Raw genomic sequence first — 16,846 nt, 5'->3', positions numbered from 1 at the left:
ACATTTATAAAATTTGTGTGGATGCTAATATGGATGTCACCATTTTGATTCAACAATCTGAAATTACGCCCTTGAATGACAATCCAGCGTATCCGAAAAAATAGGAAATAAAGACAAAAATTATACAGAAAAATGTATTTATTAATATACCTATAACGATAAGTTGATATTGGAAATTAAAGGACCAAAATTTAAAGGAAAACTAAGACCGATCATGCGAATCGTGCCATGAAATAGACGAAAATTATTTACGAAATGCATCATTACTCATATTCCTGTCGCGTCAGCTTGATACTAAAGATATAGAAAAAAAATCAGCTCAATTAACAAAAACCTATGAGACATCAACTAAAATAAGCCAAAAGAAAAAATATCATCAGCTTCCTTTCGACGATTAGGCTGCTGCCTGTTCTGAACTGATAAACAAAATCATTTCCATTTTTCTCGAGATCATCCTATCTGTCTTTTCCCATTCGGTTTGCAGTTCATGATTTTCTGGAGAATTCTGTGACCTAGCATTCTCGTGAGGTATCTTGTCCAGTCTTCATCACACCTTTAATTTTTCTCATTCATTGAAATATTTAACTCTATTCTAATATCTTTAGTTCTAATCGTATCTCCTGTTGTACAAGCCTTCTCTCGGGACCTCATCTCTGATGTCTCAGTTCATTTTCTTATTTCGTTGTTGTAACTCAGCTGTGACTTTTACAGTATAGTACAGGAGCCACCATCAGCCCACTGAATTTAATGATGGTCTCTTTTTGTTCGTTATGGGTGAATGTTCTGCTAATGGTACCACAGACAGATTGGAGTTTGTGAATGTAATTTTCAGCTTCAGAGCCAAAATCAAAACATATATCACTGTCTAAAACTGAATTTCCCAAAACAATTTTTGATCTGGCTCGATAGTTCACCAGAATCCCATTATTTTCGTTTTATTACTAGAAGTTTTAAATTTGTATTTTTTGCCTGTTTTGTTCAGTCGGTACAATGATGTCTGGAGGTCATCTCCATTCACGTGAAAAATAACAATATCATCTGCAGCAGAAGCATATCCAGGCATTCATCAGTTTTACTTAAATCCTTTGATTTCTTTACGTTTCCATTTACGAACAATGAAGCCAACATAAATTTGAAAAAATTGGTAGCTAATAGTTCACAACTTCTCTTTCATTTTTATTCATAATTACTTCTTCCTGTTGATTTCAAACTGCGTTTGTTCTAAAGCGTGTATTTTTCTGAAGACTTTCCACAACCTCTATCACGTGATAAACATATCCACATTCACACATTATCTTCCATATATTGCGAAGGCTCTCACGGTCAAAAACCTTCTCGGGGTCGATAAACGCCACATGGATTACTCTGTGTTTTTTTAATAATATTCTTCTGTAATTCGAGTGTCCAAAATCTAAGTTGTTTTTCCCACCTGCTTTCTCCCCATTACGAAGTACTTCTGGGACTGCTTCGATGATGCAGGTATTAATAATATCCTGTAACATACAGGTGCCTTTATTGAGTGGTAGTGTTACTAAAGTTTCGTAACATCTCATTTTATGGCTTGTTTTGGACCTTCTTTGTTTTCCTCTATTTTGATAGTAGCTTCATCTTACTGCCTAAAATGACGTGGTCGTTACCTATGTATTCTCCTCCATAAATACGTAAAACTTACACAAGTTTCCCCATCTCTGCATTTATTTATATACAATCAGTCACAGACCTTGATCCTCAACCATTCCATGTAAACTTATAATATCGTTATTTCTGTAAAATGTGTTCGTAATTTTAAAATTATTGAATATGGCAAAGTGATGTGACTCCTATTATTATTGAGAGTTTTTCTCCAAATAACCCAACATTCCTTGTATAGATATGTTTCCAACCCTTGCACTGAAGTCGCCAGCGATGACAACAGATCTGTCTTGCTAATTTTGTTCAATTTTTTCTGAAGGTCGTCTAAAGGGCATCATTTTCGTTCTTCCTTCCACTGACTGATATTTTTCAAAGGAGTTAAACCTTAAATAAGAGCTTTTTCAACTTTGGTGCCACCTATATACTTCATTTTGCTTACAAAACTTAAGAATTCATTGTGTTTGCTGGTTAGTTTTGTTAGTAGAGTTCTGGGAGAGTTTTCAGCATATTCTGTAACGATGACCGTTTTATCATGACGTTTGTAATGGAGAATCTTGTATGTATGACAACATATTTTTACAGCTAACATGATATTTTTTGCTGTGATCATTAATTTGAAGAAGTGTTAATGTGACTGTTTCATCCCTAAACACACTATGTACAATAAATCACACAGTTGGGCAACAGCTGCATGTTACCGTTGTTTTTACGGGCTGTGGCTCCCAGTACGAATACATTACTCGTGGCGTTACCCGAGTTTACTTTACATAGTTCGTTATTAAATCTAAGGTGTTTTCATACTGTTATATACCTTTTACTGTGCTTTAATAAGGTACTGATCTCTATACATCTGATAAACCAAAGATCCTCTATGATGACATTGCATACTTACGTCTTGCTCTGCCATTCTTATTTTTCCTCACTACAGCTTCTTTCAGCACCAGATTAATTATTCCGTTTCCATAATAGGTGACCCACTTGTCAGACCCTTGTTCTAGTAAATATCTTGCGCAGACTTCTGTCCGCATTGTGGTCGAAACTAATTAACTGATATATATTGCGGTGATCAAAACGTTTCCGTCTGTGGGTGTTGCTGCAACGTAAATGCAACTTAGCGTGACTCCTATGCGGGTATATAAGCACCGACATGTAGGCAGGTATCAGTCTGGCCTTCGAACGGAAAATGTATGATTGCCCCTTATATTTAACAAATGCAGTCAAGACAATAATCAGTGAAGGAGTAAAAATTATTCATTCGAAACTTCATTTCTCCTCACTCGTTTTGATCAACGGTAACGAGTTTGGAAAATTCTATATCATCATAATCCAAAGAGAATCCACAAGAATCTCCTTAAATCCACTTAGTGCCATTGTGTTCCAGATGCTGCCTTTACTCCTTCACCTTCACAGATCCAATACTGAATATGAGTATCTGTTTGAAAGTGCTGAACAAGGATACCGAAGCAATGTAGGTATCAAACGCACGTTACTGGGGACATGTCCTCTGAAAATGAGAGAGCAAAATATATTTTCCCTTCTTCACTCAACTAATGCGCCCGATGATTGGCATGTTGCTATGCTTTTAAACTCAACTCCCCCGTTCTGCCTTAAATTGTTATACTTAATCTTAGTGTAGCAATTAACCTAAAGAATACACACAGTGAGTGTAGAGGTATTAGCTCTCTTCGTATACGCTATTATTCATAAATACCTCTCGGTTTCAGAAGGTGAGTACGTGAAAACTACAAGCCACATACAAAAATGACAGTAAATAGAGCATGTCTTCAAGCGTCGATGAATAATATGCCCCATGGGATAGTTTCACTAGGGATCACGCATGTCAGAACAATTAGACAAATGATCTGCTCCATATTGTCACATCGAACTGGTTCCCCCCTGCAGATGGGCAAGCCAATTATCATTGTTCCAAAGCGAGATGCTGTAATTGTGCCTTCCTTGGGAGAAGCATCAGAAGTTAATTTAGTACTGAGTACGTGTTACGCAATCGTCTACCCGAAACTGTCCTGAAACTAACGTAACAAGTGTATGAAAAATGCACAGTAAACTGGAATAAATTAATGTTTATCGGTAACCGTGATCAGGAGGTACCCGTGGTCTAGGGCTAGTGTCTTTGATTCATAATCAAAACGTCTTCGGTCCCGGGTTGGATCCCCACCACTGCCTAAATTTTGATAAATAATCAGCATTGGCGGCCGACGACTTCCGGCATAAGAAGTCAGCTTCATTCTGCCAACGGCCTTGTCAAAGAGGGTGGAGGAGCGGATAGAGGTTCTGGGCACTCTCTTGTCCTAGGGGTGGGAAATTGCCCCTAAAGGCTGAAGAATCAGCAATGATCAACGACATGAGGATGCAGAAGGCAATGGAAACCACTGCATTAAAGACACGTAACGTGTATCCACAGGACATGTGGCCTGTAATTGAATAAGTGTCATGATGATCTCTCCATTGGCAAAAGATTCCGGAATAGTCCCCCATTCGGGTCTCCGGGAGGGGACTGCCAAGGGGGAGGTTTCAATGAGAAAAAGATTGAATAATCAACGAGTCGGGGCGTGGAATGTCAGAAGCTTGAACGTGGTAGGGAAACTAGAAAATCTGAAAAGGGAAATGTAAAGGCTCAATCTAGATATAGTAGGGGTCAGTGAAGTGAAGTGGAAGGAAGACAAGGATTTCTGGTCAGATGAATATCGGGTAATATCAACAGCAGCAGAAAATGGTATAACAGGTGTAGGATTCGTTATGAATAGGAAGGTAGGGCAGAGGGTGTGTTACTGTGAACAGTTCAGTGACCGGGTTGTTCTAATCAGAATCGACAGCAGACCAACACCGACAACGATAGTTCAGGTATACATGACGACGTCGCTAGCTGCAGATGAACAGATAGAGAAAGTGTATGAGAATATTGAAAGGGTAATGCAGTATGTAAAGGGGGACGAAAATCTAATAGTCATGGGCGACTGGAATGCAGTTGTAGGTGAGAGAGTAGAAGAAAAGGTTACAGGAGAATATGGGCTTGGGACGAGGAATGAAAGAGGAGAAAGACTAATTGAGTTCTGTAACAAGTTTCAGCTAGTAATAGCGAATACCCTGTTCAAGAATCAACAGCGGAGGAGGTATACTTGGAAAAGGCCGGGAGATACGAGAAGATTTCAATTAGATTACATCATCGTCAGACATAGATTCCGAAATCAGATACCGGAATGTAAGGCGTACCCAGGAGCAGATATAGACTCAGATCACAATATAGTAGTGATGAAGAGTAGGCTGAAGTTCAAGACATTAGTCAGGAAGAATCAATAAGCAAAGAAGTGGGATACGGAACTAATAAGGAATGACGAGAGACGTTTGAAGTTCTCTAACGCTATAGATAGAGCAATAAGGAATAGCGCAGTAGACAGTACTGTTGAAGAGGAATGGACATCTCTAAAAAGGGTCATCACAGAAATTGGGAAGGAAAACATAGGTACAAAGAAGGTGGCTGCGAATTAACCATGGGTAACAGAAGAAATACTTCAGTTGATTGATGAAAGGAGGAAGTACAAACATGTTCCGGGAAAATCAGGAATACAGAAATACAAGTCGCTGAGGAATGAAATAAATAGGAAGTACAAGGAAGCTAAGACGAAATGGCTGCAGGAAAAATGGGAAGACATCGAAAAAGATATGACTGTCGGAAGGACAGACTCAGCATACAGGAAAGTGAAAACAACCTTTGCTGACATTAAAAGCAACGGTGGTAACATTAAGAGTGCAACGGGAATTCCACTGTTAAATGCAGAGGAGCGAGCAGATAGGTGAAAAGAATACATTGAAAGCCTCTATGAGGGTGAAGATTTGTCTGATGTGATAGAAGAAGAAACAGGAGTCGATTTAGAAGAGATAGGGGATCCAGTATTAGAATCGGAATTTAAAAGAGCTTTGCAGGACTTACGGTCAAATAAGGCAGAAGGGATAGATAACATTCCATCAGAATTTCTAAAATCATTGGGGGAAGTTGCAACAAAACGACTATTCACGTTGGTATGTAGAATATATGAGTCTGGCGACACACCATCTGACTTTCGGAAAAGCATCATCCACACAATTCCGAAGACGGCAAGAGCTAACAAGTGCGAGAATTATCGCACAATCAGCTTAACAGCTCATGCATCGAAGATGCTTACAAGAATAATATACAGAAGAATGGAAAAGAAAATTGAGAATGCGCTAGGTGACGATCAGTTTGGATTTAGGAAAAGTAAAGGGACGAGAGAGGCAATTTTGACGTTACGGCTGATAATGGAAGCAAGGCTAAAGAAAAATCAAGACACGTTCATAGGATTTGTCGACCTGGAAAAAGCGTTCGACAATATGAAATGGTGCAAGCTGTACGAGATTCTGAAAAAAGTAGGGGTAAGCTATAGGGAGAGATGGGTCATATACAATATGTACAACAACCAAGAGGGAATAATAAGAGTGGACGATCAAGAACGAAGTGCTCGTATTAAGAAGGGTGTAAGACAAGGCTGTAGCCTTTCGCCCCTACTCTTCAATCTGTACATCGAGGAAGCAATGATGGAAATAAAAGAAAGGTTCAGGAGTGGCATTAAAATGCAAGGTGAAAGGATATCAATGATACGATTCGCTGATGACATAGCAATCCTGAGTGAAAGTGAAGAAGTATTAAATGATCTGCTGAATGGAATGAACAGTCTAATGAGTACACAGTATGGTTTGAGAGTAGTAGAAATGAGAACAGCGAGAAACTTAACATCAGAATTGATGGTCACGAAGTCAATGAAGTTAAGGAATTCTGCTACCTTGGCAGTAAAATAACCAATGACGGCCGGAGCAAGGAGGGCATCAAAAGCAGACTCGCTATGGCAAAAAAGGCATTTCTGGGCAAGAGAAGTCTACTAATATCAAATACCGGCCTTAATTTGAGGAAGAAATTTCTGATGTACGTATGGAGTACAGCATTGTATGGTAGTGATACATGGACTGTGGGAAAACCGGAACAGAAGAGAATCGAAGCATTTGAGATGTGGTGCTGTAGACGAATATTGGCAATTAGGTGGACTGATAAGGTAAGGAATGAGGAGGTTCAACGCAGAATCGGAAAGGAAAGGAATATGTGGAAAACACTGATAAACAGAAGTGACAGGATCATAGGACATCTGCTAAGACATGAGGGAATGACTTCCATGGTACTAGAGGGAGCTGTAGAGGGCAAAAACTGGAGACGAAGACAGAGATTGGAATACGTGAAGCAAATAATTGAGGACGTAGGTTGCAAGTGCTGCTCTGAGATGAAAGCACAGGAAAGGAATTCGTGGCGGGCCGCATGAAACCAGTCAGTAGACTGATGACCAAAAAAAAAACCGTGATCAGCAGTACCTGGATACGTAGATTTCAACACTAAGCTCCATGTGCACGAAAACAAACAGTGTCCATGAAATCCAGTTGCACTTGGCTGTCTGTGATTGAATGCACCATAGCTCATAAAACTGACTTGGGAAAAAGTCCCCAGCAGAATTCGTGGAAGCTTCGCCCCACCCAAGCGGAAGGGAACATGCCTTGAGGTCGGAGCAGAGAGTACTTTGAAAGATTCAAATGGCTCTGAGCACTATGGGACTTAACATCTGAGGTCATCAGTCCCCTAGAACTTAGAACTAATTAAACCTAACTAACCTAAGGACATCACACACATCCATGCCCGAGGCAGGATTCGAACCTACGACCGTAGCTGTGGCGCGGTTCCGGACTGAAGCGATTAGAACCACTCAGTCACAGCGGCCGGCATGCCTTGAAAGAAGCCGCCTTGCCGGCGGACACCCCAAACAACGCAGATAATATTTCCACACTGTGATGGGGCAACGAAAACTGATTTTAGTGAGACGTGTGTGGTCTGAGGGTGGTGTACCGTTTTTGGAGGAGTCCCAGAAGAGCGCCTATTGTAGAAATATTTGCAGGCAGTCAGAATTGTCGAAACACATTGTGTTATAGATGGGAATGGGAACAGAAAATTTTATGGACGTTTGAAAACCATGAGACACTGACGCCGCAACCAGCTCTTATAAGACAGAATGTTGAACGAAATGTGGAAACTGCTACCACAGGTTACCTTAAATAATCTAGAAGTGTGAATATTAACATGGCTGTCCTTACAGAGGTCCACCTTTTTCACCAGAACACGAACATAGATGGAGCGAGGGGGAGAATAGCCTACAGTTCTGTGGTGCCAAGTATAACAAATTGTGTAACTGTTTAATCTCGTGATATGTTAGTAATGGATGGACAGCGTCTTTTAAGACAATTTCTTACTGGTTTACACTCGCAGTATTTTTCCCTCAGCCAACCAAAATTACGTGACGTTAGAAAAATGAAGAGAATCGAATCTTACTTGTTGGAAGCGCGTTGCAGGAAGTTACTCCTCCTCCAGCAGACTTCTTGGCAGTAGCCTTAATGGGTGCACTTTACTACGGAGACGAGACGCTCTCATCTGGCTGAGTTCAACTCAGATGAAGAAGCAAGTTTTAGTACAAAACCTATGGCTGATTTTGCAGCCGCTTCAGCCGCTGCTTGCAGGTTATGAGTACGGTGAGACCCAGCCGCTACACTGAGGTGAGCCGTAGTGAAATTCCAGTCAATTTTGACGATTTTCTGTAATTTCCGTCTTCGTTATGAAGACTTTCTTGCAGTTAGACATTCAACTTGATTTCAACTCTGGCTACAGATGGTAATGCGTACCCTACTGTAGCGCATTCTGTCTGTGAACAGTAATACGAGGGTTGCCCAAAAACTAACGTACCGCATTTTTTTCTTCAACAATTCATTATTGAACATAGTGAGAACTACATACACGAAAGAATGGTCTTTCATCTACGCACACTATTTTCCACGTCATCTCCATCCCGTTGTATGGCCTTCCTCCAGCGTGAAACAAGGGCATGAACGCCCTGTCGGTACCGATCCTTGTCATGGTGACGGAGCCAGTGCTTCACTGTGTGAATTTCCTTTGCTGATTGACAGATGCAGTGCCGACTGCTGAGTCGTGATGCATCTATCCTCGGAATGACAACATCAGCTCGCTGCAACATGTCTAGTGCGACAGCCGTGGATGGTCTCCCCGGCAGCTGCAAGTCATGGAGCTCCGCCGAATCGCGTTCTGTCGATCTCACCCTCCGTGCCCAGCGACTAACTGTACTTCTGTCGACAGCAGATGCTCCATAGACTTGGCACAAGTGTTTGTGAATAATCCCCACAGTTTCTTTCTCTGCAGTGAGAAATTCAATGACGGCACTTTGTTTGTAACGTACATCACCTACACACGTCATTTTCGAAACTGTCCTGCAGCTATGCTATTTGCCGTTTCAAATGGCTCTGAGCACTATGGGACTTAGGTGCTGACGTCATCAGTCCCCTAGAACTTAGAACTACTTAAACCTAACTAACCTAAGGACATCACATACATCCGTGTCCGACGCAGGATTCGAACCTGCGACGGTAGCGGTAGTGCGGTTCAGACTGTAGCGCCTAGAACCACTCGGCCACTCCGGCCGGCTCTGTCTGCCGGAAGTGACGGAAATTTGGCGCGGTCACTGAGGGGACTTCAAATAATACGTATACTTAGGCGTCGTTTCGTATTCATGCTTTGTTTCCGACTGAGAAAAAAAATGCGTTACATTAGTTTCTGGGCAACCCTCGCACTTTGGCAATAGCGGTACGACTTTCATGAATGTAATTTGTTTTATACAGGTACGTACTCATCTCCAGTTCCGCCGTTCAGGTTTGCCAAGGTATTAGCTTATCATAGTAAATGATTGTCAAACCAGTTTTCTTGGATTTTCATAGAGTAAACTGAGTTAACTGCAATTCTTGTTTGAAAGAAACGAAGATAACCAGTTGTTTGTTTTGGAGGGAAACGATTTACTTATGGGGGCTATACAGAGCCACATTGATAAATTCAATTAATGAATGAATATTAAAGCACCTACTGCCAGAGACTCCTTACATACACAGGTCGGTGCAGTTATGGTTCACCTCTACCGTGACTTGACAACCTTGAGATATGATCTAACCATTGCAGTGTAATTTTTGTGTATGTCTTGTAGTTCTGTGCAGTCGTGTTCTGAAACCTCAAAGGTACTTACGAATAACCCTGTAGCTCTCTACGTAATAGGTGTCAAAGGCTATAAGACTGTATATTATTACAACTACTTTTTTTTAAAAAAAATCTTTATTTATCATAACTAATACTATACACAGTAACCCACCACCTAAAACATTAGTGGGTCGAAGCCACATACAAAGTACTAATTACCAAGCAGCATTTACCATACCTTTATCTACTTAATATTAGTATTGCCTACAAGATGGAAGGTTAGCTAGTCCGTGGGTATGCTTACTATTTGACCTTCTACACTATCTACTCTACTAAGCTACATCCTGCAGCGTTACAAGTGTGCCAGCAGAATAAAAACCTACTATCTCTTGGCCGTGCCCACCGAGGTAATCCCAGTGGCCGTGCCCCTGGCACTGGGGTGGTCTTAATTGAAAATCGCTGCAGGTCTTTCAAGAGTATCCTAAAAGCTATTTTCTACTAATAAATTCTAACTACTGAGTCATAATTAGTGAGCGGTGTCTATGATCGGTATGTTCACACCCTCCCCCTAATCCTGGACTCGAAAGATCCCGATCGCCACGGCGGTCGGCCAGTACGCGCCCTGCGGAATGGGATAGGTGTTGACGTCATTTTATTTCTCATCAATCATTCTACCTCACTACGGCATTCTCGCAGGACTGTGGCGGATACCTCGCTGGCAAGTCTGCCGATGACGTAAAGGTAACCGGATTCCTGATCAGATGAAAGGTGTCTGTGTTTGGCAGTAAGTTCCTTAAAGCCGTGGCAACATCATCAAAATTGGGGCACTCGTAGACTACGTGGTCCGGTGTACCTATCGCGGCACCACAGTCTCACGAGGGAGTCGCCCTTTTCCCGAAACGGCAAAGATACGCTGGATACAGACCATGCCCCGTGAGGAAGGGCAGCAGTCCCTTATTAGATTGAAAGTGTTTCATTCGTAGATGTTCGTGGATGTTTGGTAGTAACTGGTATGTTCTCCTGCCTGTCTCATCCCTATCCCAGAGCTCTTGTCATAATTCCTCTCCCCTTCTGCTAATCGATGGTTTATCCCCTACTCGAACCCCCATGATATTCTCAGTTTTTTCAGTCTGTCCACTTTTTATCCAATGCCATGCAGATGGCCCCCCGATTTTTACATCTAGGGGGCAAAACCCCAGAATCAGTAGTGCTCCTCCTGGGGATGTACAGTAGGCTCCGATCGAACGTAACAGCATGTTGCGCTGCACTCTCCTCACAGCCATAGCAGGAATGACCCTCGTGAGCCTGTGAGCCCAGACTCCGGACCTGTAGCCCACGATGGAGGCGAGGATTGTGTTATGATACAATTTGATGAGGTGTGGGGGAAGATGGAATCGCCTATGTCCAATCATGATGAGAGTATTTAGGACCTCTAACGACCTATGTGTTGTTACTTCAATGTGCTGGGCAGAGATCCATTTCTCATCTAGTACAACTCCCAGGTATTGTGTCTCTGGACGGCATATTACCAGTGTGCCCTCAATCGTGATGGTTGGGTTTCTGGCCAGTTGACCTTTTAAGAGCAAATAGGTTGACTTATTTGGTGCAACTTTAAGTTTGGTCCTGTGGCATGATTGCGGCAATATGGTCATATTTCATTCTATTTCAGGTTCAAGTTCCTCTCGGCTACGGCCGCCAACCAACAGGAGGAGGGCATCAGTGTAGGCTATCTCCTCTATCACATCTATACTGATCTACAAGGTGTGAAGGAGAGCTTCATATTAAACTCCCAAAGGAGTGGCCCCAGGACAGAGCCCTGTGGACTCCCCCTCGTTATCTTCTTGCACACTCTCCCACTAGGGGTTGATAGCCAGACCTCCGTATCCATATAATAGTTCCTAACACATCCGTATAGCGGCCCTGAACACTCTTTCACCTGCAAGTGGGAGAAGAGTGAAGGCCACCACAGGTTGTCGAAGGCGCCACTGATGTCCACCATGATGCCAACTACGTACTTATGTGTGGACGACCCGCAGACCTCAGCCGCCATGGCGATTGCGTCAGACGCAGAATGCCCGGCCAGGAGCCGAATTGCCTACTGCTCATCCCACAGAGCACCCGGTGTTCCATCAGCCTTTCAGCCAGCAACCACTCCAGCTGTTTCCCAAGCAGATCCAACAGACATATCGGTCTCTAGGACTCGACTTCTTTAGGATATTTATTCTGCCCTTTTTTGATAATTAAGACTTTGGCCTGTTTCCAGATGGTGGGAAGCGTTCTGACGCTCAGGGCCTCATTGTAAATTCTTGCTAGAGGTGTTACTAGTTGAGGAGAGAGGTATTGCAGCACCTCCATTATGATGCCGTCTGGTCCTGGGGCTTTACCTCTTTGAAGTGATTTAATGTGCGTCACCACCTCGTTCTCTGAGAATGGGTACACTACATTGTTATTTTGATATTCTTCTTGAAGAGCCCACCTAATTAGGCCTTGCTCTTTGGTGTCGTCCTCTTCCTTGTCGTCCAGAAGTAGGGACTGGAGGAGGACCTCGGCAGTTTCCTGCCATGACCTCGTCATCCGATTCCCATCCCTGACAGTTGAAAGTACCATTGGCGACGGAATCTTTTCTCTAACTATTTTGTAGGGTTATGCCCCAGGCGTCTATAGCCAATTGGCTTTGGACATATTTTTCCCAGCTTTGGAGTCAGAAGTTTTTTTTCCCTTTGGAATTCTTCCTTAGCGTTCCTATAAATTTGCAGTCAGCGCTGTTTCTCTTCCCAGACGACACTTCGCTGGTAGTACCTTCCCGACCTCCTGACAGACTGACGCATCTGCCACAGTTCAGCGGGCCATGGTGACAGGGAGGCCACCACGGCCATCCTCCTGGTTGGTACAGCTGCCTTCACCGCTCTCGTAATCGCTCCACCTTGCTCTTCGGCGTGCTTATCCACGTCTTCATCACTATCTGGCCATGTCGGGATGACAAACTTTCTTGCTAGGCGCTCCCATTTAGTTTTGTTGTAGTTGAACTGAACTTCCCACCAGTACTTGCTGTGTTATTCAAAGTATTGAGCTTCATGTAGCGAAGATATACTCACAGCCACTCGAGAGAGGACTCGACACCTTCGAAGGCTCGCGGGTCGATGCGGCTGATGCGGCAGTTGGAGAGCTCGAGGCGCACGAGCCGGGGCAGCAGGTGGAAGGCGCGCGCGGGCAGGCGGTCGAGCGGGTTGGCGGAGAGGCGCAGCTCGCGCAGCTCGGGCACGGGCTGGAAGGCGGCCGAGGGCACGGCCAGCAGCAGGTTGCCGCTCACGTCCAGCTCCACCAGGTTGGCGAGCCCGGCGAGCGCGGCGGCGGCGAGCGCGCGCAGCCCGCAGCGCGCCAGGTGCAGGCGCTGCAGGTGGGCCAGCCCGCGCGACACGAAGGCGCGCGCCGCCAGCGGCGCCAGCGCGTTGCCCGACAGGTCGAGCAGCTGCGTGCCCGCGTCCAGGCCGGCGGGCACGGCCGTCACGTTGCGGCACCACGCCGCCTCCTTGCCCGAGCGCCACTTGCACTCGCACGCCGGCGGGCAGCCCGACGCCGACGCGGCCAGCAGCGCCGCGGCCGCCGCCAGCAGCAGCGCCGACGGCCGCCTCATGGCACCGCCCCCGCCCCCGCCGCCGCCGCCGCTGCCGCCCCGCCGTCAGGAGCTCGACACGCCCCCCGACGCCCGCCGACGCCGCCGCCATGCACGCGCCCCGACGCCGACGCCGTCGCCGCCCACAGGCGCGACCTGGTGGCACAAGGGGACACCACTCTCAGTAATTTTCGGTAATTAATTGTGCAGTTATAACGTATACAGATCAGTGGAAAGTTTACTACCACGGTCCACCGCCACCGTAGCGTTGGATGGTGCCTGGGGTCTTTGAGGACACGTCATGTGGAAACAAATATGTGTAAGCGGAGCAGACACGAGCGGGGAATCACCCTATCCCTGATATGGGCTGCAAGGCAGGAAATCCATTGAGATAAACAACTCTGACAGTGGACAGATTATTATTACGTAGTCCCTGTGAACAAGTATTTCGAAACCGGCGAAGCCGGTCGAATGTTCACGTGCTACTGTCGTGAGCATTTACAGAACGAGACAGTAGGCCACTGAAACTACCACTAGGCTGCACGTCCACGACTCTTCACGGAACGTGGGTTTCAGAGGCTTGTCTGCTCTGTAAAGTATGGTAGATCGTGATCTGTGCAACTCTGCTGAAAGAGCACAATGATGGTGCTCGCACAAGTGTTTTGGAGCACACCGTTCATGGTACATTGTTGAAAAAGGAGCTCCACAGCACACCACTCCTACGTGTACACATGTTGACCCCAACGATACCGTCAATTACGATTACAGTGCGCACGTGACCGTCGAGATTAGAGTGTCGATCAATGGAAAAGTATTGGCTCTTCACTTAAATCACATTTTTGCTACACTTACGCCGTCATCGAGGTGAAACGGGAAGTGCTCCAAGGACGCAGGCTGGTGGGAGCAATATTATGGTCTGGGAGACATTCTCCTGGGCTTGCAAATGACCTGTGCTAGTAATAAAAAATATCCTGACAGCTGCGGGTCACCCACATCCCCTCATACTTGATGTCTTCCCCGACTGCGATGTCATTTTTCAGCAGTATAATTGCCCGTGTCTTGTAACTAGAACCGTGTTAGAGTGGTTTGAATAGTATTAGAGTGAACTCCCGTTGATGTGTTGGCTACCAAATTCGCCTCATGTAAATCCTATGGAACCTTTATGAGTCGCTATCATGCTCGATCCCAAGTACACACATCAGCGGCCCGTTATTTTTGCGATTTACAGAACCTGTGTGAAGACATCCTGTACCACATACCTGCACAAACCTACCAAGAAACTATCTGATTCCTGATGTGATGTAAAGGGTTGTAAATACGGACGAATAAGCAGTCAAGCAGGTGGTTTTAATGTTTTGGCTGATCAGTATATGTTGGAAATTGCGCCCATGGGAGGCTATACAAGACGAACCAGATTAATTTAATTGTATAATATTTGCTGCAGATCTGATTGTGATATGAGTCTCATGTACACACTTATTTCTGTTATGAAGTCACAAGCCATGTGTGGTCCATTGTGTTACAATGCAGATTTTTTTGCTCTTAGAGGAACGGTCTGGTGCACTAAATCAGGCGACCGAGGGCGCCAAAGATTTTTAGAGACGATAGATTACCCAAAAATCCTCTTTAGAAGACGAATAGTCTTGTTAGCCGTGAGCGCAGTAGTACCACCTTGTTCAAACAGTGAGTAGTTGATTTCGTCTTCCTTTCGCTAGCCAAAAAAAGCCGTGGATCATTAAACACTAGCGCTCTTTGTTCATGATGTCTTCAAAAAATAAATGTACAATAATGAGCGATCAGGAAGTTGTTACCCACACTTTCATTTTCTGATCATGAATTGGGGTCCCAAGTAAAACATGACGTTTTCGTATTGACCATAATCATGTTTTCAGTGTATTAACAGCAACTGGTTGGACGTATACATCATATATTGGAAATTTTTTGTCAGTGTTGCTGTCGGACATGTTTACGAATCTCTCTTCATGATCTGCATGTTTTATTGCGGGCACTGCTCTCACTTTATACAGAAACAATTTCAGTGTTTGTCAAACTGCTTAATACAAGACCGAAAGACTGTCATCCTTTTCTTGTGCCAACTTATAGAATGATTTTGCTGGACTCTGCTGCACAGGCTCAGAAATATATTAAAAAAATTTCATTTGATTTCGGTGGTCTTTCACTTCCTTCAGCATCTGACACTGAGCCTGTTTCTAGGAATTTCTCAGTACTTCGATGAGCCACATTACGATGGGGGTACAGCTGGTTCTGGGGCCACTGAGCAAATGCCTTCTTCCCTAAATGTGTGTATTTATCGCCTTGTCGGAACACTTTTTCAACAAGAAAAATACGTTCCCCAGTTGAAATCAATATAATTTAAAACTAATTGGACATCTAAACACTACACGTCTCATTCAGTAGCATTCATCAACAGAGCCAAACAGTCCAGTGTATCGCAACAGCAGAAAGAACTAAACGACAAACATATGCCAACAAAAAAACAGTTCTGCCACTTGTGTTCCGTCAACTTTGTTTCGAACCTCCAATGTAACCAATATTCTTAGTACGCAGCCCAGACTTTTCGGAAGCACTGTACTTCAGGTCGAAATATATCACTTTTTATTGAAACTTTACGGCGTCACTTTCAGTTTTCGCCACTAAGTGCAATACAGGCTAGACTTTTCTGATCACTGTGCATGTGTGCGTATGCGTATGTGTGTGTGTGTGTGTGTGTGTGTGTGTGTGTGTGTGTGTGTGTGTGTGTCCTTTCGCGTCGCTGCAGTGCCACTCTCTATTCTGTGGCGTAGTCTGGCAAGAAATTCTACTGTACTCTGAGCCCTGTACCTTACGAAGAAACAAGAAGCACACTCGATTTTGCACTGACTGCACTAAGTCTCTATGGCCAGATCACTTTCGTGGTGTACTAGCAATTTTGTTTATCAACCGTAGCCGGCCGCTGTGGCCGAGCGGTTCTAGGCACTTCAGTCCAGAATCGCGCTGCTGCTGCGGTCGCAGGTTCGAATCCTGCCTCGGGCATGGATGTGTGTGATGTCCTTAGGTTAGATAGGTTTAAGTAGTTCTAAGTCTAGGGGACTGATGACCTCAGATGTTAAGTCCCATAGTGCTTAGAGCGATTTGAACCATTGTTTTATCGACCGCTGAATGGACATATAATTGAAATTCAGAGAATAATTTTAGGTAGCTGAATATCATCACTGCCACATAACATGAAGGATTTAAGCAGCGCATACCAACACTTGAGAGCTCGCTTAAATAACAAATCCGAGAAAATCGTAGCGCGATTTAACATGCGTTAGAAGTAAAATGCGATTGATGATAACAGTGCCTTCCCTTCCTCTTGCTATGTTTCCGAAAATAATGCTGGGCGCTGATCAGTCTTTCTGCCTAATGTTTTTCTCTAACTGTGACGCACTTCCAGGATCAATTGTAAAGGAGGATAGTAGATGTCCTCATTTACTTAATAAAAGCATTTAATTTTGAAA

At 44.2% G+C, this 16,846-nt stretch overlaps 1 protein-coding gene across 1 annotated transcript in view; it reads right to left on the bottom strand.

Annotated features, from left to right (window-relative positions):
* Positions 1–13,310, bottom strand: part of LOC126416857 (leucine-rich repeat-containing protein 24-like) — a gene marked incomplete at its 5' end in the record, with an annotated part of 209,373 nt that extends 196,063 nt beyond the window's left edge. The window contains one exon of the mRNA XM_050084741.1: positions 12,829–13,310. Within this exon, the coding sequence (XP_049940698.1) occupies positions 12,829–13,310 (482 nt within the window). The remainder of the gene's footprint in view (positions 1–12,828) is intronic.
* Positions 13,311–16,846: the final 3,536 nt, after the last annotated feature.

This window comes from Schistocerca serialis, chromosome 8, assembly GCF_023864345.2.
Source record: "Schistocerca serialis cubense isolate TAMUIC-IGC-003099 chromosome 8, iqSchSeri2.2, whole genome shotgun sequence".
NCBI classification, from domain to species: domain Eukaryota; kingdom Metazoa; phylum Arthropoda; class Insecta; order Orthoptera; family Acrididae; genus Schistocerca; species Schistocerca serialis.
This window is presented reverse-complemented; position numbering and strand designations above follow the sequence as displayed.